We start from the raw sequence: 23,273 nt of genomic DNA on the forward strand, positions 1-23,273 counted from the left end.
CATCAAGGTTGGAGTCAGTAATATTATTAATTTTTGTCAGACTGTTTTAGCTTTCGGTGATTCTTTGTTTCTTTCTCAGTACAACAAGTTTAAGGTGTGGATATTAAACGAGAAAATTGACACACTGACAACCACAGTGTACAGGTGAGCAGGACTATGTGAATTGTACCATCTTTTACATATTAGGGTTTTGAGGCAGAGTATTCAATCAGGTTTGATAAATCATTGCAACAGAATGTGGAATGTTTGTGTTTCAGCTGAAAATGCGGGATCTGTCCAGGGCCCCCTTCTGGAAATGTGGGATCTGTCCAGGGCCCCCTTCTGGAAATGCGGGACCTGTCCAGGGCCCCCTTCTGGAAATGCGGGACCTGTCCAGGGCCCCCTTCTGGAAATGCGGGATCTGTCCAGGGCCCCCTTCTGGAAATGCGGGATCTGTCCAGGGCCCCCTTCTGGAAATGCGGGATCTGTCCAGGGCCCCCTTCTGGAAATGCGGGATCTGTCCAGGGCCCCCTTCTGGAAATGCGGGATCTGTCCAGGGCCCCCTTCTGGAAATGCGGGAACTGTCCAGGGCCCCCTTCTGGAAATGCGGGATCTGTCCAGGGCCCCCTTCTGGAAATGCGGGATCTGTCCAGGGCCCCCTTCTGGAAATGCGGGATCTGTCCAGGGCCCCCTTCTGGAAATGCGGGATCTGTCCAGGGCCCCCTTCTGGAAATGCGGGATCTGTCCAGGGCCCCCTTCTGGAAATGCGGGATCTGTCCAGGGCCCCCTTCTGGAAATGCGGGATCTGTCCAGGGCCCCCTTCTGGAAATGCGGGATCTGTCCAGGGCCCCCTTCTGGAAATGCGGGATCTGTCCAGGGCCCCCTTCTGGAAATGCGGGATCTGTCCAGGATTTGACACATAAAACCCTACAGTGCAGAAAGAGGCCCTTCGGCCCATTGAGTCTGCACCAAACACAATCCCACCCAGGCCCTACCCCCACATCATACCACTAATCTCTCTAACCTACGCATCCCTGGACGCTAAGGGGCAATTTCTTAGCATGGCCAGTCAACCTAACCGGCACATCTTTGGACTGTGGGAGGAAACCCACGCAGACACGAGGAGAACGTGCAAACTTCACACAGACAGTGATCTGAGCCAGGAATTGAACCCAGGACCCTGGAGCTGTGAAGCAATAGTGCTAACCACTGTGCTACTGTGCCACCCCACGATCCCCTTCTGAAAATGCGGGATCTATCCAGGATCTCTCCTGGATTCTTTGCTGCAAATGTGGGATCTCTCCTGGATCTGCTCCTGGAAATGCGGGATCTATCCAGGATCAGCCTCTGGATATGTGGGATGCCTGCTGGGTCCCTCCTAGAAATGTTGGATTGGTCCTGTTTCTTGCTGCGCTTAGTGACATCGTCCCAAAGCACTTTGTCAGTTTGCACTGGTATGGTGAGGATGCACTCTGCACCGTGACATCAGCAGAGAACGTGGTCAGAAGTGTGAGGGAACAGTAGTCAGTTATCACAAGCACAACCCAGTGACATTCATTCAGCCGCTAGCTCAGTATTCCCTTCTTCTAATGAATGTTCAGTGTGTTGATTAGTTCTGCCACTTGATGATGGTGCTGTACCTGTTGCTGCTGGATTGCAGGGTTAACAAGTAAGGTGACTGATTTCCGAACAGCACCACATGGCTATGTACTGGGTCATTGCCTGAGACCTTGTCACCGGTCAGTCAGTGGGTTTGCACGCTAAGTGCCAGCAGCTGTCTCACCGTGGGGACTATCACAGCTGACTCCATCTCTTCTGATAGGTGCCTATGCCACTGGGTGATAGAATAGCAAGATCCCTGCATTCTCTCACTAATCTAATGGTCTAGGCCCACTGTAACTTCACTCGATTGACTGATCTCGGCTGAGATCAGTCAATCGCAGTGATCCTGGCACTGACCTTGATCTTGACCCTGCCTATGATTCACTTGGACCTTCTCCTGAGTCTGCTCTCTCACAGGTGTGGCCCATTGATTGATTTAAGCAGTGGACCCCATGTCAGGCACACTGGCCAGATTAAAGCTTTGAGACTTTATCAGGTGAGTGAATGTGTGATCTCTTATCCTAGTCTATCAATAGCACAGAATTGATTTTGAAATTGGAGTGGGTTTTGTACAAAGAAAAATGTGTTTTATGTATTTCTAGAACTCTTTGACATACTGGGAAGGAAAGTCAAATATGGAGAAACTGCAGAGAATCTATGGTATCTCATTTCCTGACGGCAAGATGCTGAAGGAGTGGGAGCAATTGCAGGAAGAAGCAAAGAACCAGGATCACAGAAAGATTGGACAGGTCTGGGAAGTGTTCTGTGTTTGGACGTTTAAAGTGAGTAGCCCTGTGCAAATGGGTGCAGTGAGCCAGTCTATCATTAGAGTTGAAAGTACAGCAGAAAAGAGGAAGTAAATCCACACGTCGAGCTTGGACAATGCAAGTGAGAAAGGAGAAGGTAGTTTTGTCTGTTGAAAGCTAACAAGCTTGTACTATGGCTGTTGATTTTTCCCTTTAAAGGCCTGTCTTGTTCCAAAGTAAATATAGAAAATGCTGGAAATGCTTAATGAATGAGGCAGTGTCAGTGAAGAGAGGAACAGTGAATGTTTCTGGTCTGATCTTTCATCGAAGTCTGGGCTGTGCATCACATTATCCTTGTTTTACTTCCATCTGCTTTACAGGAGCAGGACTTGTTTTTCTTCCATGACCTCAGCCCTGGAAGCTGTTTCTTTCTCCCAAGAGGGGCTTCTATTTACAACACGCTGGTGGCATTTATACAGGTATGTACCTCATTCATCCAACAATTATACTGTCACAGATTCTATTATTCAGTGGTATAACTGAGGTGAGGAAATATGTGAACAAGTAGAAGGGATACTTTGCTGTATTCTTATTCTTTGAGATTTATTTGTGGTTGCATCACCTAGAATGGAGCAGGACAGTGCCAGGTTCCATCTCTAGTCACTGCTCGCTGAGTGGCTAAAGGATTTAAGAAAGAAGAAAAGTTCGTAGGAATTACTGATTCAGAATATATTGAATTTGGTTAGGATAAGCATGATATGTTTCATTTCAGGTGTGATTCAAATGACCCACGAGAGAGCTTTCATCACACAACGTTTATTTAAGAATATATTTAACATATAAGGAACGAAAATGAGAAATAACTTATCAATTACAAGTGAAAACTAAACAGTCGTAATAACATGTAACTCCTAACCAATATATATATATCAGATGTTCCAATCAAAACCAATATCCAAAAAACAAAACCCTTTAAACAGATTTATCATGCAGAGGCTAAAGCTCATATGATACTGGAATCCAGTTTCCAGGGTTGATACTGATTTCAAATGATCTTGAAAACTTGGATCAGTTCCCCAAAACACCAGATTCTTTACTGCAGCAGGGGAATAAGCCTTTGCTTCAGCTAACTGGTAAAATTTTCAAAGCAAAACAGAGAGAAAGAGACTTCTTTTTCAGCTTCCTTTTAAAACTGCTTTCAACACTGCAGCCAAAATGAAACTAAAGCTGAAAGCCTTCTGTCACTTGACTCCCTCCTTCCAACAATAATATCACCCAAGGCTGTGACCATGATTTTTAAAAAACCTCTTAAAGGTGCACTAACCTCCCACTGTGAGAAATGAGAACCTATTTACTTTGACATCTTGGGCATCATCGAAATATGGTCGACAGACCAAGGCCACATCAGCAATAAGGATGTGACAAGTCCTGTACCCAGGGCAAGAAGAGCACAACACCCATAGAGTTGGCCTCAATCTCAGACGCTTAGCACAAACCTTATTTGGGTGAAAGTACATCATCACTGCCAGCTTCCTCACAAAGCACCCAAAGTCATTGTCACACAATTCTGTGAATCAACAGAAAGAGCCACAGAGGAGGAGGAGAAAGATGACTTTGTCCATCAATTTCAGGATATGCTGGACAAGGAACCCAGCTTATGATATCTATCTACTGATCCTGACCTCAATGCTAAGCCCAGTGGCAACCAGTGAGGACTGAACAGTATGATTGGGTGCCATGAGTCAGCAAGTATGTTCAACAGAAGCTGTAAGCATCTGCTGCAATATCTTCAAACACAAAGACATCCATAAAATGGACATGGAGGTTGCCAAATCGTAGTACCCTGGAAACGGCTGACTATATGCATCAGCAGCAGATGGAGGACATCCTTCGAAAATATTCAGAAGAGTCAGGATACAGATGGAGGATTGGACCACCCACCTTAGGTGGTGGGATGGACATGAAACTGCAGAAGTCAATCATAAAGCTATAAAAGTCATATGCAATTGGAGGAACTAATGCATGAATACTGATGAGCAACGAGGGCTAGGAAAAGAACATTGAGCAAAAATGAGACAATGTCAAGTACAGAAGACTAGATAAAGCTATGAAGAGGAGCTGTAAACGAGACAACTGTGGATGGGTAGAGTTAAAAGACAGGGAGGCACTAGTAGCAGTAAGTTGGAATGACTTGAAAATACTGTACAGGATTAACTGCTGCAAAAAGCAACACAAAGTTACCAGTGAAGGACAAGGATGGTACGATGCTATGGACATGAGAAACAAGAAGTGGAGTGGATGCAGAACTTTTCCTCAACTGCCCAAGCTCCATGTTTGAGTTCAAAGTCAAAAGAATATACTTGCACTGACGGCATGGTGGCACAGTGGTTAGCATTGTTGCCTCACAGTGCCAAGGGTCTGGTTCAATTCCAGCTTTGGGTCACTGTCTGTGTGGAGTTTGCATGTTCTCCCTGTGTCTGCTTGGGTTTCCTCTGGATGCTCTAGTTTCCTCCCACAGTTCTGTGATGTGCAGGTTAGATGGATTAGCCATGGTACAAGGATCTTTTGGAGAGTTGGTGCAGACTGAATGTGCTAAGTAGCTGCCTCCTGCACTGTAGGGATTCGATGGTTCTATGGAGGCAGAACAGCAAAGTTTCACTAAGTTGTTCCTTGGGATGAGGGTGTTGTTCAGTAATGAGAGGTGGCCATTGGTAGTGGTCGAGGAGCAGACTTAAGAGGAAAATTCAGGTGGTCAGTTCAATTGTGAGGGAGTGCTGTGCTATTCTTGGTATTGACTTTCAGATGGGACATTAAACTGAGACCCTGCCTCTACCTCAGATAAGATTTGAAAGATAGGGTGGCATTTTTTGAAGACAAGCAGTGACCCCTACCACTTAAAAAGACAACCACTTGGAAATTTCCCTCTAAGTTACATACCATCCTGATCTGGAACTATATTGCTGTTCCTTTGCTGTTGCTGGGTCAAAGCCCTGCACAGCAGTGTGGAACTATATGCATCAGATGGACTTCAGCTTAAGAGGTAACTTCTCAAGGGTAAGTAAGAAAGGGCAGCAAATGCTTGTCTTGCCAGTGATGCCCAAATACCATGAAAGAATTCTAAAATGTTACCCACAGTTGTATGGCAAATATTTATCCTGCTGATATTGTTACTAAAATAGTGTGTGATCATTAATCATATTGCTGTTTTGTGGGATTTTGTTGAATACAAACTGCCTGCAATCTTTCCTACATTGGAACAGTAAGAAGTCTCACAACTCCAGGTTAAAGTCCAACAGGTTTATTTGATAGCACTGATGAAGGAGCAACACTCCAAAAACTCGTGCTGCCAGATAAACCTGTTGGACTTTAACCTGGTGTTATAAGACTTCTTACTGTGCCCACCCCAGTCCAACACCAGCATCTCCGCATCACGGCTACATTGGAACAGTGGTGACACTTCAAAAGTACTTCATGGCTATAATGCATATGAGACTCTGAGATTGTGAGAGGCTCTATTAAAATGTGAGTTTGGTCTTGATTTTTCCTTGCTGCAGGAGGAGTATCATAAACGTGGATTCACTGAAGTGGTCTCTCCAAATATCTACAACAGCCGTCTGTGGGAGATGTCTGGCCACTGGCAGCACCACAGGGAGAACATGTTCAGCTTTGAGGTAGAGAAGGAGATCTTCACACTGAAGCCCATGAATTGCCCGGGTCACTGGTATGTATCAAATGCACAGGCTGCTTTAGAATATTTAATGATTTTAAACTTTTGGAAGATAGTTTAACAGTTTGTTTGGGGTCAATTTGTCTTGAGCAACTTTCATGAGGTGAGGGAGTATTTGTTGCCTTTTGAGTTTCCCAAAAGTCAAGCGGAGAGTGTGGATCTACAGTCACCTGTGGAGGCTGGGCAAGGATTGCTGATGATCTTCCTTAAAAGACACTGGTTTTTTTTGCAGTAATCCAGCAACTATACTGATGGAATTGGCTCTCTCTGAACTGGAATGGGACCCATGTCTGAGTAGAAAGGTAAATAGGGAGCTGGCAATAGCTTTACTCTAGAAAGTGTGGGGCGAGGGCAGTGGGATGGTATGTACAAATATGTGAGCAGCCCAAATGTAGCAGAAAGATTCAGTCAAATCAGGGGCAGGGCGGACAGTAAAATTATACAACAAATTGCATGAATGAACTATCAGATCTGGCAAATGAAGTGCAAAACATAAAGGTGCGGAAGTATATTTTGGTCGGGAGAACAGGGAGGCAACTTAGGAGATGCAAGTCTGGTGTGGTAGAGGAACAAGGGATTTCAGAATACAAATACACTGATTACTAAAAATTGCATCACAGCTCAGCAGGGCTCGTTTACAAGAATAAACAAACCAAGCATTACTTCGAGAGAGATAGAATTGAAAAGTACGGGAGATGCATTAAACCTGCATCAAACCTCGTTTTAATCACAATTAAGAATACTAGGTGCAAGTCTGATGGTCACGTTACAAATAGGATATAGGGGCACTGGAAAGGGTGAAGAGCAGATTTACACAGATGATATCAGAAATTTATGGGTTTGCATATTGAGAAAGTATTAGCAGGCTGGATCTCTTGAAAAAGAAGGCTGAGCGATGATCTATTAGATGTATTTCTAATTAAGAACATAAGAACATAAGAAATAGGAGCAGGAGTAGGCCATCTAGCCCTTCGAGCCTGCCCCGCCATTCAATAAGATCATGGCTGATCTGTTGTGGCTCAGTTCCACTTTCCCGCCCTCTCCCCATAACCCTTAATCCCCTCTCTTATCAAGAACCCATCAACCCGCTTCTTAAAAATATTTAGCGAGGCAGCCTCCACCACTTCAATTGGTAAAGATTTGGATAGAATGGATATAGAGAGAGAATGTTTCCTCTTGAGAAGAAGAGAATTACTAAAGGCTTAAATATAAGGTCATCATCAAGAAACCCAACGGGAAATTCTGGAGAAACTTGTTTACCCAAAGAATGGTAAGAATGTGGAACTCAGTACCATAAGGCATGGTTGAAATGAATAGTATGGATACATTTAAGGGGAAACCAGACAAACATTTGAAATTCAGGTTCAACCTGACAGTTGAACCCAATGGTAGATTTAGGTGAGGAAAGATGGGAAGAACCTTGAGTGGAGCATACGCACCACCGTGGAGTGGTTGGGCTGAATGTCCTGTTTCCATGCTATATATAATCTGTCGACGTGGGATGGTCTGTCAGTTGGAGTGATTCTTGAAGGGAGACTTGGTTCCAATGAGAAGTGATCACACAAATGGTGACAGAGTGCTCTGTTGTACTGTTTCTATCAGTTTGATGTTTGACCATCGTCCACGATCCTGGCGTGAGCTCCCTCTGCGTTTAGCTGATTTTGGTGTTCTTCATCGCAATGAGCCTTTGGGAGTGTTAACCGGTTTAACCAGATTGCGCCGATTCGAACAAGATGATGCTCACATTTTCTGCACATTAGAACAGGTGAATAAAAATATGCATTCTTTCTCACTCATCTTTTTAAATCTGCATCAAGGTGGTTCCATATAAGTTGAGCAGAAGTTGAACTTCAATTCTCACTGTTTTGTCAAAATTTATTCCCCTGAAGAGTGGGAATAAAATACTCACTGAGGTATAGTTCCTGAAGGTGCTGAGTTTCACCAGGGTATCGTTCCTGAAGACACTGACTCTCACTGAGGCACCACCATGGTGTACTCAGTATTGTTGGGGACAGTTTCAAAGCACCAGACCCTTAGATAAGTGATGGAACTTCATTTTTGAGGGTCAAGACTGAGTTATTGCTCAAGATCCTGAGCAAGCAGGTGTCGCTGGCCAGCAATCAGGAACAAGACCTTCAGCTACTATTTTTCTTTCCCCAGTCCAAGGCCTGTGTTAACATCGCATTACCATCACAGCTGAAGTCAGCTTACTGAGTGCAGGCCGGTGACCACACCCTGGACTCCTGCTGCTGCTCCTTGCTATTTCACATAATGCACTACATGTATTGCGTTTCCAGAATGGCTTGTCCCTTGCCATTCTTAGATGTTCTAATTCTTGTTTTCCTATTTCAGATTGGGGAGGAGGTGAAAGGATGCCTGGACTTCCTCCGTTCAGTGTATGGAGTGTTTGGCTTCAGTTTCCAGCTCAATCTTTCCAAGCGGACGGAGAAGTTTCTTGGAGATGTGAACTTGTGGCATCAGGCTGAAAAGGCAAGTGATGGCTGGACTGTTCCGGTTAATGTTGGAAAAACAGTGATTGGTACTGATAATGAGTTGGTTTAACATCAACTGTGCGAGGCTGCACTCACTACTGCCCTATCAGCCTTGAATAAGGGCAGCTTGGTTTCTCATCGCTATCCACAAATCCACCAACCTTTGTGTCATTCGCAAACTTAGTAATCAAAGAACAAAGAACAGTACAGCACAGGAAACAGGCCCTTCGGCCCCCCAAGCCTGTGCCCTCATTGGTCCAACTAGACCATTCGTTTGTATCCCTCCATTCCCAGGCAGCTCATATGACTATCCAGGTAATTCTTAAACAATGATAACAAGTCTGCCTCCACCACTCTACTCGGCAGCGCATTCCAGGCCCCCACCATCCTCTGCGTAAAAAACGTCCCTCTGATATCGGAGTTATACCTTGCCCCTCTCACCTTGAGCCTGTGATCCCTCGTGGTTGTCACCTCTGACCTGGGAAAAAGCTTCCCACTATTCACCCTTTCTATACCCTTCAAAATTTTGTACACTTCTATTTGGTCTCCCCTCATTCTCTGTCTTTCCAGGAGAACAACCCCAATTTACCCAATCTCTCCTTATCGCTAAGACCCTCCATACCAGGCAACATCCTGGTAAACCTCCTCTGCACTCTCTCCAAAGCCTCCACGTCCTTCTGGTAGTGTGGTGACCAGAACTGGACGCAGTACTCCAAATGTGGCCTAACCAGTGTTCTATACAGCTGCAACATCAGACTCCAGCTTTTATACTCTATACCCTGTCCTATAAAGGCAAGCATGCCATGTGCCTTCTTCACCACCTTCTCCACCTGTGCTGCCACCTTCAGGGATTTGTGGACTTGCACACCCAGGTCTCTCTGTGTTTCTATACTCTTGATGGTTCTGCCATTTATTGTATAACTCCCCCCTACATTAGTTCTACCAAAATGCACCACTTTGCATTTATCTGGATTAAATTCCATCTGCCATTTCTCTACCCAATTGTCCAGCCTATCTATATCCTGCTGTAATCAATCCAGTCACATTTCCCTCCAAATCATTTTTATATATGTATTACAAACAGCAAAGGTCCCAGCACTGATCCCTGAGGAATGGCACTTGTCACAGCCCTCTATTCAAAAACACATCCTTACACTGCTACCCTCTGTATTCTTTGACCGAGCCAGTTTTGTATCCACCTTGCCAGCTCACTTCTGATCCCATGTAATTTCACCTTCTGCACCAATCTGCAATGAGGATCTTGTCAAAGGCCTTACTGAAGTCCATGTAGACAACATCCACTGCCCTACCCTCATCAATCATTTTCATCACTTTCTCGAAAAACTCGATCAAGTTCGTGAGACACGACCTCCCCTTCACAAAACCATGTTGCCTCTCACTAATATGTCCACTTATTTCCAAGTGGCAATAAATCCTGTCTCGAAGAATCGTCTCCAATAATTTCCCTACCACTGATGTAAGGCTCACAAACTTGTAATTATCTGGATTATTTTAGCTACCCTTCTTAAACAAAGGAACATCACTGGCTATTCTCCAATCCTCCGGGACTTCCCCTGTAGCCAGTGAGGATACAAAGATTTCTCTCAAAGCCCCAGCAATTTCCTCCCCTTGCCTCTCTCAGTATTCTGGGGTATATCCCATCAGGCCCTGGGAACTTGTCTACCTTAATGTTTCTCTAGAACCCCAATACCTCCTCCTTTTTGACTTCAAACCCAAATGATCTACACATCCTTTCCCAGACTCACCATCCACCAGGTCCTCCTGTTTGGTGAATACTGTCGCAAAGTAATCATTTAATACCTCGCCCATTTCCTCTGGCTCCACGCATAGATTCCCTCCCTTGACCTTGAGTGGGCCAACCCTCTCCCTGGCTACCCTTCTGCTCTTTACATATGTATAAAAAGCCTTGCGATTTTCCTTAATCCTGCTGGCCAATGCTTTCTCGTGACCCCTTTTAGTCCTCCTTACTCCTTGCTTAAGTTTCTTTCTACTTTCCTTTATTCCACACTTGCTTTGTGTGTTCCCAGCCTCCTGGCTTTGATAAATGTTTCCTTTTTCTCTTTGACCGGGCTCACAATATCTCTCGTTATGCAAGGTTCTCAAAACTTGCCATACTTATCCTTCATCCTTACAGGAATGTGTTGGTCCTGAATCCCTATCAACTTACACTTGAAAGCTTCCCACATGCCAGATGTTGATTTGCCCTCAAACGTCCCAATCTACATTCTTTTTCTGCCTAATACTATTGTAATTAGCCTCCCCCCAATTTAACACCTTAACTTGTAGAGGGAGCTTTACTCTCTATTTAACCTTGTGCTGTACCTGTCCTGGGAGTGTTTGATGGGGACAGTGTAGAGGGAGCTTTACTCTGTATCTAACCCCTGCTGTACCTGTCTTGGGAGTGTTTGATGGGGGACGGTGTAGGGGGAGCTTTACTCTGTATCTAACCTTGTATTATACTTTGCTCTTGGTGTTTCATGTTGAGATTAGGAAAATGTGCATTGGCAAGCGGTAATATTTGAACTTCAGTGAGCATGCAAGCTCTTAAAGATATGTTGTAAAAAAAATACAACACTGAGGCAAGCTGAATTTTTGTTTTTATTTCCTGTGGTTTAGCAGTTGGAGTGCAGTTTGAGAGGATTTGGCGAGAGCTGGAGACAGAGTGAATGCGACGAAGCATTGTATGGACCAAAGGTTTGTATGGACCATTGCCCAAGTGTAATCATCGTCTGCTCAAAACTAGCAGAGACTTTCTGATTCTCTGATTCCCTGCAGATCGACGTTGAGATAAAGGATGCTGGAGGCCGAAACCATCAATGTGCAACCATCCAGCTGGACTTCCAGCTGCCCATTCGGTTTAATCTGACTTATGTTAGGTAAGTTCAGTTATTGTGACTTTCAGAATCCTGTTCATTTCCTCATCTTGCTTTTCATCAGCACTCTGTGCTTGGTTGGTGGGTGTAGCAGTTACTGTGTCAGTAACTATATCACTGATGTCGGATCAGTCTGTGTTAATTCTACTTTCCCTGTTTGACTGAGAATGCTGATCATAGCTTGGGCAGCAATTACATTTACAAAACTGGCCTCAGAGTCTGTGTTCAGGAGCTGGGGATGGTGATATCAGTTAGGGTTCTTGCTACTGACTGTAGTTCTGCAACATCTGCAGATAGTGGTGTATAGAACTTCTACAACGCAGAGGGAGGTCAATTGGCCCATCAGGTCTATTGACTCTTTGGCAGAACATTCTACCATAGCCCATCCCTGCCCTATCCCCGTGACCCCAAACATTAATTCCACTAATCGTGGGACATATCTTGGGACACTAAGGGCCAGTTTAGCATGGCCAATCCACCTAACTGCACATCTTTGAAGCAGGTTTGATGGTGTAAGACTACACTGTTAAATAGTGAGCTTGGATTCATGTGTGAATGATAGTGACTGGGGTGAGCAGTGGCATTTTCTATTGATGGCTGTCTCAGTTTGAGTGATGGTTTCAGGGAGAGTAACTGGGTTGGATCTGTGCTGGGATGGTGGGTGTTAGGAAGGCCTTTGTTTTTCTAATACACTGCTGGTTCACTTTACTGTTCTCTATAGCAAGGATGGAATGGATGGAAGCCGCCCAGTTATCATTCATCGCGCTGTGCTGGGATCGCTGGAAAGCATGGTGGCAATCCTTGCTGAGAACTACGCCGGGAAATGGTAATGTTTCAAAATGAGACAGTGCAGAGAGAGTGAGTGTCCCATGCAGGAATTCAATTGCCCTCACTCTCATATGGCTACAAGTGTCTGGATTCAGAGTCAATGGCGTTACAGTTACAGCTCAGTTCACTGTAATACGTATCTTCAATATGTGGTCCCTTTGATGCTGAGGGCTGCTTTATTATTTATTTCTACAATGTAGGTAACAACATAAGGCAACCCCACAATTTGCTGTGGGACTGAAGCCGTGTGCAGGAGCAAGTAGAGCTGGGATGATTCACTTGCGGTGAAGTGAATCAGATTGCTGACTCCAGGTTGCAAGGACTCCTTGTGAATGGTCGCGTGCTCCTCAAGGCATCCAAACCCCAATGTAAATATTGACACTTGAGGACTGGCTGTAAAGAGGTGAATATATTGACAGTGCACAACAGCTGCTAGGAAAGTTATTAAATTTATCCTCCTAACTCCCCACCACAAGTAAGATAGAGTTTAATGGGAATGTGTGGGTGTTGCAACAGCTTAAAGATCTGCCTCTCCCTGATCACCAGTCCCTTATGGTGAAGACTGTGATGCATTTTCATATTTTGTGGTAATTTCTCTGTGTCCACGATGACCTTTCTTTTCTGTCCCACAATCCAGCCTTGCTTTGGGCTCTGAGCACTTTTCCCAGTCATGTTGAATAATTAGTCACAATTTCCTGTTCTGGGCCTTTACCTATCTGTACTTGATTAATATCTACTTCATGGATAACCTTTCTAGTTGGGGAGTTTCATTCCCAGTCTGAGCTGGTTCGGGTCCCAGATCCTGGAGGTGAGACTCTACTATCTGAGGCCATGTTAATCCCTCTTCGTATTCACTTTCTGTCCAGCTCTGTGTCACTCGCAGGAGTGGCCAATGTGCTGAAATAATCAGCAATCCTGAGTGTTGCAATACTGTTGGGTGGAAGGAGGCATCTGGTGAGGATGTGCATGGTATTGATGTTTTTGTCTTTATTCCACAGATGCTTCGGTCCGCCTTGTTGCCCAACAAGGGGCATACGCGCGATGGGTCGTACAAGGGCTGCTCTTGGTTGTTTCCAGAGTAGCCTAGTACTTCATGTCGTTAGTGTACGCTTAAACTGGACCAGATGCTGGGCAACACGACAGCTCAGTGATTGTCACTGTTTGCTGTGCAGATATGTGGATTTGGGCCGGTGTCTGCGGGAGTTTGCACATTCTCCCCGTGCTTGTGTGGGTTTTTTCCGTGTGCTCCGGTTTCCTCCCAAACCCCAAAGATGTGCTGTTAGGCTGATTGGTGTAACAAAGTGTCCCTAAATTAGTCTTCCCTCAATGTGGAGTGCCATAAGCATAGACAAGGGTCATGGGTGGAGGGGGGACTCATAATGTTAAAATGGTGGCGTGGGCTTGTTGGGCCGAAGGGCCTGTTTCTCGTGCTGTGTTGTTCTTTGTTCTCTTTGTGAGTAAACATTATTCAGAAATTATTGATGTCAGTACAAACATTTGTGAGCTTTAAATGGCAACAGATGGACAGTCAGGATCAGACCAGAGCTTTGAATGATTTATCTCTCAACTGGTCTGCCTCGCAGACCACCCCTGGGAAAAGGTGACATTGGCCTATTCGCAAGCCTTTGTAATTATCCTGCTGAACCTAGGTTGAACTTGCACTTTGTGTTTCTTCATGCCTTCTCAGTTCCCCATCCCACTTCTTTAACCCTGTGTCTGCACTCTCTCTGAGATTTATGAACTGGCTACAGGAATTTTCCCTCCTTTGCTAAGGTCTTCCGTGCAATCTGCAGTGTGTGAATGCTGCAAGATATGAGATCACACGCCATTTCCCCACATCAGGCACTTTAGCTGTAGTCCGTTTCCCTTACTGCATAGTTCCAAAACCATTAGCTTGTCAAACACTTCCTGTAATTGCACAAATTTACTGCTCATTTCGTTATCCACAAGGGCGTTGAAAGCCTGATTAATCTGATTTGTGATCTGTTTGAATGTTTCAAACATTATTCACCTTCATTATTAAAAATCACTAGTAAACATAATGCTGTCTGCTAGCTGGAAATGATGAAAATGTGGTAGAGGGGAAAGTCTTCATCACTTTTAAACTGTATTTCCATTTGCACTAGGAGTGCTGTAATCTTCAAACTTCAGAGATTGCGAATTGGAGTGTGGGATTAGGCTGGATAATACTTTCTCGGCTACCCCAGATATGATGGGTCAAACGGTCTCTTGTGCTGTAGATTTTTTATGTTTCTGAGATTAAGCTCAGTCCTGAGGAATTGAACTGCTACTGTTTGACTTTGACATGTGTTAAATATTTATTTTTGAAGTTTTGTGTTTGTGTTCACTGCTGACTTTGAGAGTTTGTAACAGAAAGTGATGCCTTACTTTTAAACTGTTCTCCCTAGTTTTAATATTCTCCATGATAAAACTCATCCTTCCAGCATCTAAGTTTCCATATTCTTCGGAATAAGACCAAAAGACGTAGGAGCAGAAGTAGGCCATTCAGCCCACTGAGTCTGTTCTGCCATTCAATGAGATCATGATTGATCTGATGTGATAATTCTCAACCTCACTTTGCAGCTTTATCCCCATAACCCTTGATTCCCTTACTAATTAAAAATCTGTCTATCTCAATCTTAAACATACTTAATGACCCAGCCTCTGAAATGTTTCAATATGATTGCTACTGAAACAGATGAGTATCGGGCCAACCTGCTCAACTTTTCGTTATGAGATAGTTGCTTCATCCCAGAATTCAGCCTCGTGAACCTTGTCTGAATTGCTTCCACTGTATGTCCCTCCTTATCTAATGCTATATACTGGGTTTGGTCTCACCAGTTGTAAAGCTGTAACAAGACTTCCTTACTTTTATACATCATTCGTCTTGCAATAAAGGCCAAGATTCAATTTGTCTTCCTAATTCTTGCTGTGCTTGCATGCTAATTTTTTGTGACTCATTTACAGGGACACCTGGATCCCTCAGTAAGGTGGTATTCTGTGGTACCTTCCATTTAAACAATATTTTTTATTATTTGTCACATTGGACGCTCTTCCATTTTCCCACATTATAACTCCAATGTTTTGCCCACTCATCTTGAGATTCCATTCTGTCAGAATGTATCCAAGGTGATTCTTAGCTCTTGAGGATTAACTTTTGTTCTTTTTCTTTCTCAACCTGGGAACTTTTAAACTGAGAACTTAATATTTTGTAGTGAGAACTTTTTCTCCCCATAAATTCTTCCTGTAGCACAGGCTAGGGGAATCCTGTTGTCTTGTTTTAACTTGAATTCCTCCTGGATTCCGTCTTTTCAAAACAAGCAGCGGTTCTCACCAGCATTCACAATATTTTGCTGCTTTCACTCTTCCAGATCCTGGCAGGCTAACGTGCCTCTATGTTTCAGAGATATCTCAGGCTTTGAGAGAGCAAGGATTTCTATCTCCAGGTAATATGCAACACATTGGCCTTGTGTCTGCATAGGAATGTTGATCAGCTATCCTTGAGACTCCAACTCATTTATCCTGGAAGTAAGCAAACAGTTTAAAGCACAAGTAATTACAACCTGACATTCTCAACACAGGCAGATCTGAGTGGATGATCCATCTCAGCCCCCTCCAGAGGTCCCCAACATCACAGATGGCAGTCTTCAGCCAATTCGATTCATGGTATCAAGAAATGACTGAAAACACTGGATGTTGCAAAGGTTATTGGCCCTGGTAACATTCAGGCAATAGTACTGAAAACTGATGCCCCAAACTAATTGCCCTGTAGCCAGATTGTTCCAATATAGCTACAACACTGTCACCTACCTGGCAACATGGAAAATTGCCCAGGTACGTCCAGTCTATAAAAAGGAAAACAAATCCAACCTGGCCAATTGCTACCCCAATGATCTACTCACCATTATCAGCAGTGATTGAAGATGTTACAGTGGTAGCAAGAAATCATTCACATTCTGATGCTCAGTTTGAGTTCTGCCAGGGCCACTTGTATACTGGCCTCATTAAGCCTTTGTCCAAATGTGGTCAAAAGAGTCCAAACGTGGTCAAAAGAGTAAGAGTATGTCCTGGAAATCACAGCAGCATTTGACGGAGTGCAGCATCAAAGAGCATTATTAGCATTATTCAAGTCAGTGGAAATCGGTGGGCGGGGGGGGTGACTCTCCACTGGTTGGAGTCTTACCGTGCACAAAAGCAACTGTTTTAGTTGTTGCAGATCAATCTTAGCCCCAGGACATCAGTGTAGGAGTTCCTCAGGGGAATGTCTTAGGCCCAAACATATGAATTTGACACAGTAGTAGGCCACCTGGCCCCTTGAGCTTGCTCTGCCATTCAGTAAGAACATGGCTGATCTGATTGAAATATCAACCCACCTTCCTGCCTCCCTTTGATAACCTTTCAATGCCTTGTTAATCAATAATCTATCTAGCACTGCCTTAAAATTATTCAGACTCTATTTCCACTGCTTTGTATGGAAGAGTTCCAGAGACTCGTGATTCTCAGAGAGAAAAATTTTCCTCATCTCTGCCTTAAAGGTGCAACCCCTTATTTTTAAACAGTTCAGATTCTTTAACAAGAAGAAGCATCCTCTCCACATCTATCCTATCAATACCCCCCAAGATCTTAAAGATTTAGATCAAGTTGTCTCTTACTCTTCTAGTGATAAGTGAATATAAAACTTGTGCTATATAAATGCCAGGCAATGACCATCTCCAACAAGAGACAATCTAACAATCTTCCCTCGTAATTCAATGAGATTACAATCATTGAATCCTCAGCTGTCAACATCCTGAGGGTTACCCTCGGCCAGAAACTGAACTAGACTCACCAAATAAATAGTGTAGTTACAAGAGCAGATCAGAGGGCAGGAATTCTGCACCAAGTAACTCGCTTCTTGATTTCCGCAAAGCCTGTCCACCATCTACAAAGTACAAGTCAGGATTGTGATGGAATACTCTCCATTTGCCTGGATGGGTGCAGCTCCAACAACACTCGCAAAGTTGACACAATCCAGGACAAAGCAGCCCACTTGACTGATACCCTATCTGCCATCTTCAAAATTCACTCCCTGCATTACCGACACACAGTGGCACCCATGCGTACCGTTTACAAGATGCACTGCAGCAAGGCACCAAGGCCTCTTTGAAAGCATTTCCCAAACCAGCGTTACCTACCACTGCGAAGGACAATGGCAGCAGGTGTATGTGAACACCAGCACCTGGAGTTTCCCCACAAACCCACACACCATCCTGACTTAGAAATATGTTGCTGTTCCTTCACTGTTGCAGAGTCACTGTCACTATCTCGTCCTTGCTGTAAATGTACCACATGGACTACAGCAGTTCAGAAAGGTAGCTCACCACTACTTTCTTAAGGGCAATTTTGGATGGACAATAAATGATGGCTTTGTTAGCATTGTCCATGTCCCATGAATGAATAAAAAAATCCTTTTCTGGTACTTTGGAGAATATCAGACTTTGCACAATTAACACACAGATTTCTGTCATTGTCTCCAAGTAAAAAACACCTTGGATCATCTTCCAGTTAAAACAGTCTGGGCTCCCTTTAATCCCTAACAATCAAACCACGCAGGATTGCTGTCAGGCAGATTTAAGAACAGTTTAACTGAACTGCATTGTTTTTACTTCCCAAAACATAATCTTCTCAACCTTATATTTGTAACATCAGTTTTGAGAAGCTGAGATTGTAAAGGGGCAGGTTATGTCATTTGATTTAAAGAAAATTCAAAGTAGTTAATTACAGAGAGTAACCTTGTGACTATTTCTGTTTTAATCTAGGCCATTCTGGCTGTCCCCCCGTCAGATTATGGTAATCCCGGTTGGACCAGGATGTGAGGAGTATGGTCGGATGGTGAGCAGGGCTGTATGTGGTACTGAATGGTTGAGCTTAACTTTATTTGAAGCCATCTTTAAGCATATTTCTTTTAGGTTTGCCAAGAATTCGTTGAAGCTGGTTTCATGGCTGATGTGGACCTGGATCTTGGCTGTTTGTTGGATAAGAAAATCCAGAATTCACAACTTGCTCAGTACAATTTCATCTTAGGTAATGTCTGATGCTCCCGTTCTACTCTTAAGATCAAATTTTGTCCAGTTTGGAAAGTGCTCACTCCCTGTGCATGGTCCTTAGTTTGTTGGGTCCAGTTATCAAAGATCCCTATAACAATCAGTTATATATGTTTATTGTGGAATGTGAAGAGAAAGATTACTCAGCCAAAACTGGTATGGTAAGTGATATAGCTTTAATTCTGACATTCTGATACAAATATAGCTATGATCCCTTACTGTTCTTTTTAATGCAGGTTTATATTTATTCGAGAAAATATATTTTAATTGGAATTTAAGTGGAAAAACAGTCTTTTAGATCATGGTTCATTCAGCTCCCTGCATGCATGCAACTTTCAATACTTGCAATAAACTCAGGAGGTGCTGCAGTGTCAGTATATCCTTAAATAGGCCTGTGTGCTCCTAGTCTAACACTGTTATCACGGAGTGGAGTGACACAAGATGAGATTTCCCAATGCAGTAAGTTTCAGTTCTCAGCAGTGCAGCGAAGTATCAGGGCTGATGGACAGAGGGTGTCCCCAGTATGGAGACGCCAGGCTACTGGACAGAGGGTGTCCCCAGCATGGAGGTGTCAGTCTGGGAGGGAAAAGATCTTCCAACATCCTATTGTTACGAAACTCCATCCAGCCAAAGGACATCACTGCCATATCCTCAACGACAGAAGTCAACCCTGAAGGTACTATAATGGAGATAAATTTGAGCAGAGTTAGTCAATGTCTCTGACAACTACTGGTACAAGTGGACACATGAAATAAGAATCAATGAGAATATTTGGATTTTTTTTCATTTATTGCAAAAATGGTGGCCCAGTGTCCCTCAACCACTTGTAGTACCTGCACTCTGTCTTGGTTTGTTTAAATGTCTGCTGCAAGAATTTTGTTGCACGCTTACTTAACTACACTGGAAATTGAGTCAATTTTTGTGAAACCTCTTTGCCCATAGTAGTCGGAGAGAGGGAGAAAGTGAATCATTCGGTAAATGTCCGTACAAGAGATAACAAGGTACATGGTGAGCTTTCTGTGGCAGCAACTATAGAGAAAATGAAGAGGCTGCAGCAGCTGCGTAAAGTAAGGGCCGAAGAGGAATTTTAATTTCCCACCCTGATTGCTGGATGGATGAATAAACTGTGAAAACTATAGAGCAGAATTGTTGAAGAACCTAAAACCATTAGGAGCTATTTAGAATAAACCACTCATTAATTAAAGCTGGAATGCTATTGTTCTGACTTGGAAAGCATTGTGTAATGGAGATGTGAAGCTTGGCTACCCAGATGCTGGAATTTGTCTGCTATTAAATTAAACGGAGGCATTTCATTTCTGACTGTGACAAACAAAAGGCATGGATCAGAATCACAACTGCTGCTCACTGCATGTTTCAATATGAGGAAATGAAGGTAAATTTGATCCAATAAAGAGCTTTGTATTGAACAAAATATTACCTGATTTTGTGCAGCTCCCTGGTTTCCTGACTTTATTTCGTATGTGTCTCTTCCTCTGATGGTTCAGTGTGTCACTTGTTTTGGTCCTGAGATACATGGATCACAAGATTCAGGTTCATTCCCATATCTATGATGATGCAGCTAATCTTTATTTGATGTAAGCTTGAATGTTGGTTCTGAAAGCTGTGGCTCTCCTTTTAATTCCTTTACATCACTGAACCCTGGCATGCGTGATTCAGTTCCAACCCCGTCTAACTCAGTTTTCTCATTCCCCAGATGGGGAAGCACAGCTTTGAACTTGCCATTATTTATCTTTCTGTGTGACTGGCATTAATTGGGGCTAGCCTCAGTAACTATATTGTGGCGATATTAAACAGGGGGGTGGTTTCTATATGGAGTGCCTGTTCAGCGCGCATTCACCCTCACATCCTCTTGTGAAAAATCTCAGAAGAATTTGTATTGGATTTCTATGAAAAAAGATCTAATCTTTCCCAGAGACTTTGAATTGTGAGCTGTCCTATTTCTAATATTTGACAGGCTGAAGAGAGATTTTCTCAGCTATTTGAAATCCATAACCAGGTGCGAACTAACATTCAAAGTTATAGTGATTTTCAGGATCTGATTTAAGCTTTACTTTTGTTTAGGAGAGAGCAGGGAGAGGAGGAAGTAATAGACAGGATCTTTGGAGAGGAATTATCTATGGGTTGACATTTATGAAGAAAGTTTGTGACCAGATGTGGCCACGATGCTGGCTGATAAGTTTCAGTGCTTTATCTGTTTGACCATGAGCATTCTGAGCACAATTCTGAGGTCTAAACGTAGACTTAGGTCATCCTGTGCTTCAGTTTTCTGGGTTAGGTTGGTAATGTATGGTCACCCGTGGAAATTAATATCCACGTTGTCGTTGCATGCAGAAATCCGCCTTGGTCATCGCAGTTTCCACCAATATCTGGCAACCTGCTGACAAATTTTGTGACACTTGTAAAGCTTGTATATTGTTTTTTGCACAAAATTAGTAATTGTATAGGAGGTGCTCCTAGACTAAGTTGACCATAAAAGGAAGCTTATGTTTTGGACATGGCAGACTAAGCTAAGAGATGAGCAAATGTTGCAGGGGTCAGAGGTGTGGGGTAGGTCAGGGACAGAGGCTGGTCCAAACTCTGCTTCAGTGTACCAGCCCAACTGATGATCCCACCCGAAACATTAGCTGTGTTTTGTCTCCAATCTGGGAATACAAATATTTTATTGAATGACCCCAGGAATTTTGGTTTTAAAACTATTGCCCAGTACTCTGAGTCTTGCATTCAATCGGACCAGTCAGTTTAACACGGGTGATGTGAAAGCTTTTAGAAATGTTACCCTGGGGCAAAACTGTAAGTTAGATGGACAAGTGTGGAATAATTGAAAAAAGGCAAAATGGATTTGTTAAATAACAATTGTGCTTATTTATTTATTAGTGTCACAAGCAGGCTTCCATTAACACTGCAATGAAGCTACTGTGAAAATTCCCTATTCACCACACTCCAGCACCTGTTCAGGTACACGGAAGGAGAATTTAGCATGGTCAAGTGGGAAGAAACCAGAGCACCCAAAGGAAACCCGTGCAGACGTAGGGAGAAAGTGTAGATTCTGCACATATTGTGACCCAAACCGGAATCAAACCCGAGTCCCTGACGCTGTGAGGCAGCAGTGCTATCCAACATGCCATCTCTTGATAGCGAATTAATGATGTAATGGGGTTGAGGAGGTTAACATGGTTGATGTTATGTACGTGGGCTTTCCAAAGGCATTTGGTAAAATTCCAGTTCAGAGACTTGTCAGCATGTTTGAAGCCATGGAATAAATAGGATAATAACAGCATGGATATGAAGTCAGCTGAGTAATCTGACTGAGATGAATAATGAACAGTGTATATCTTGAACAGTGTATATCTTGAATCAAGCCTTCATTAATTGAGGGATTGAGTTTAGGAATCAGGAGGTAATGCTGCAACTTTATAAGACCCTTGTCAGACCCCACTTGGAGTACTGTGCGCAGTTCTGGTCGCCTCACTGCAGGAAGGATGTGGAAGTTATTGAGAGGGTGCAGAGGAGATTTACAAGGATGTTGCCTGGATTGGGAGGCATGCCTTATGAAGATAGATTGAGGGAGCTAGGTCTCTTCTCCCTGGAGAGACAAAGGTTGAGAGGCGACCTGATAGAGGTTCATAAAATGTTGAGAGGAATAGATAGGGTGGATTTTCGGAGGCTATTTCCCAGGGCTGAAATGGTTGCTACGAGAGGACACAGGTTTAAGGTGCTGGGAGGAGATGTTAGGGGTAAGTTTTTCACTCAGGGTGGTGAGTGAGCCGAATCGGCTGCTGTCGGTGGTGGTAGAGGCGAACTTGCTGGGGTCTTTTAAAAGACTTCTGGATGAGTATATGGGATCTAATGGGATTGGGAGTTACAGATAGTTCTATGGCTTGGTAGGTATAGATGTGATCGGCGCAACTTGTGGGCCGAAGGGCCTGTTTGTGCTGCAGTGTTCTATGTTCTAAGTATGGTATGAATACGATGGAGTTTCCCTAATCCCAAGCTTTTTTTGATGCGTGACAAAGACTTGAATGTATTGTGCAGGGTGCGATTTTGAAATTTACTCATGACAGCTTGGAAGTGGTGTGAACTGGGAGATGGGGTAGTGACCTACTTCAGAGAATGTAGTCACACTGGTGGATTTGTCAGACATATGGCTGATTAAATTTAATGCCGAGAAATGTGAAACAATACATTTTGATGAGAATAAAAGCCAAATAACCTTGAACTGTCTAGTGCTTTTGCCATAGTGAAATATACCAGAGTGCTTCAGATTATATACAACATTATATACAATATATGATACTAAGCCACATTAAGAGATTTTGGGTTTGGGCGCAGCTTGGGTTGTGACCCAAGTTCAATTCCGGCCTCGGGTGACTCTGAAGTTTGCACATTCTCCCCATGTCTGCGTGGGTTTCTTCCGCATGCTTTCGTTTCTTCCCACAGTCCAAAGATGTGCAGGTTCGGTTGATTGGCCATGCTAAATTGCTCCCTAATATCCCAAGATGTGTAGGTTAGGGGGATTAACAGAGTAAATACAGGAGGTTACGGGGTTGGGGCTAAGTGGGATTGTTGTTGGTGTAGGCCCTGTACCGAATGGCCTCCTTCTGCACTATATAGGGATTCTAAGGTAAGTCTTAAAGGAGAAAAGCAAATCAGAAAGCTCCAGGGAGGGTAAGGGCCTCAACTAAAGGTGCCCGTTGGTATAACTACCAACGATGGAACAGTTGAGGGTGTTGGAGTAGCTAGAATTAATAGATGATGCAATTCTAAAGGAGGTTGAGAGCAGGGAAAGCTGGTGATATGTATACACAGGTTGCAGGCAGGTTGAAGAAGTCATTAAAAGGTATACAGAGTGCTGTGTTTTATACATAGAGGCACAGAGTACAAGAGCAGGGATGTTATGGAGA

General features: G+C 43.6%; 1 protein-coding gene across 2 annotated transcripts in view; it reads left to right on the forward strand.

Annotated features, from left to right (window-relative positions):
* Positions 1 to 19,802, forward strand: part of LOC145360799 (threonine--tRNA ligase 1, cytoplasmic-like) — a 36,995-nt gene extending 17,193 nt beyond the window's left edge. Inside the window, exons 7-19 of one of the 2 annotated variants that reach the window (XM_080216249.1) lie at positions 80 to 144; positions 1,999 to 2,077; positions 2,184 to 2,330; positions 2,708 to 2,806; positions 5,882 to 6,048; positions 7,657 to 7,819; positions 8,407 to 8,544; positions 11,184 to 11,261; positions 11,343 to 11,443; positions 12,162 to 12,266; positions 18,067 to 18,139; positions 18,217 to 18,331; positions 19,294 to 19,802. In XM_080216249.1, coding sequence (XP_080072375.1) covers positions 80 to 144; positions 1,999 to 2,077; positions 2,184 to 2,330; positions 2,708 to 2,806; positions 5,882 to 6,048; positions 7,657 to 7,819; positions 8,407 to 8,544; positions 11,184 to 11,261; positions 11,343 to 11,443; positions 12,162 to 12,266; positions 18,067 to 18,139; positions 18,217 to 18,331; positions 19,294 to 19,442 — 1,479 coding nt within the window. In that variant the 3' untranslated portion in view covers positions 19,443 to 19,802. The remainder of the gene's footprint in view (positions 1 to 79; positions 145 to 1,998; positions 2,078 to 2,183; positions 2,331 to 2,707; positions 2,807 to 5,881; positions 6,049 to 7,656; positions 7,820 to 8,406; positions 8,545 to 11,183; positions 11,262 to 11,342; positions 11,444 to 12,161; positions 12,267 to 18,066; positions 18,140 to 18,216; positions 18,332 to 19,293) is intronic. The other variant, XM_080216250.1, reaches the window with a different exon arrangement.
* Positions 19,803 to 23,273: the final 3,471 nt, after the last annotated feature.

This window comes from Carcharhinus amblyrhynchos, chromosome 32 (assembly GCF_965287045.1).
Source record: "Carcharhinus amblyrhynchos chromosome 32, sCarAmb.v2.hapA, whole genome shotgun sequence".
Classification (NCBI taxonomy): Eukaryota; Metazoa; Chordata; class Chondrichthyes; order Carcharhiniformes; family Carcharhinidae; genus Carcharhinus; species Carcharhinus amblyrhynchos.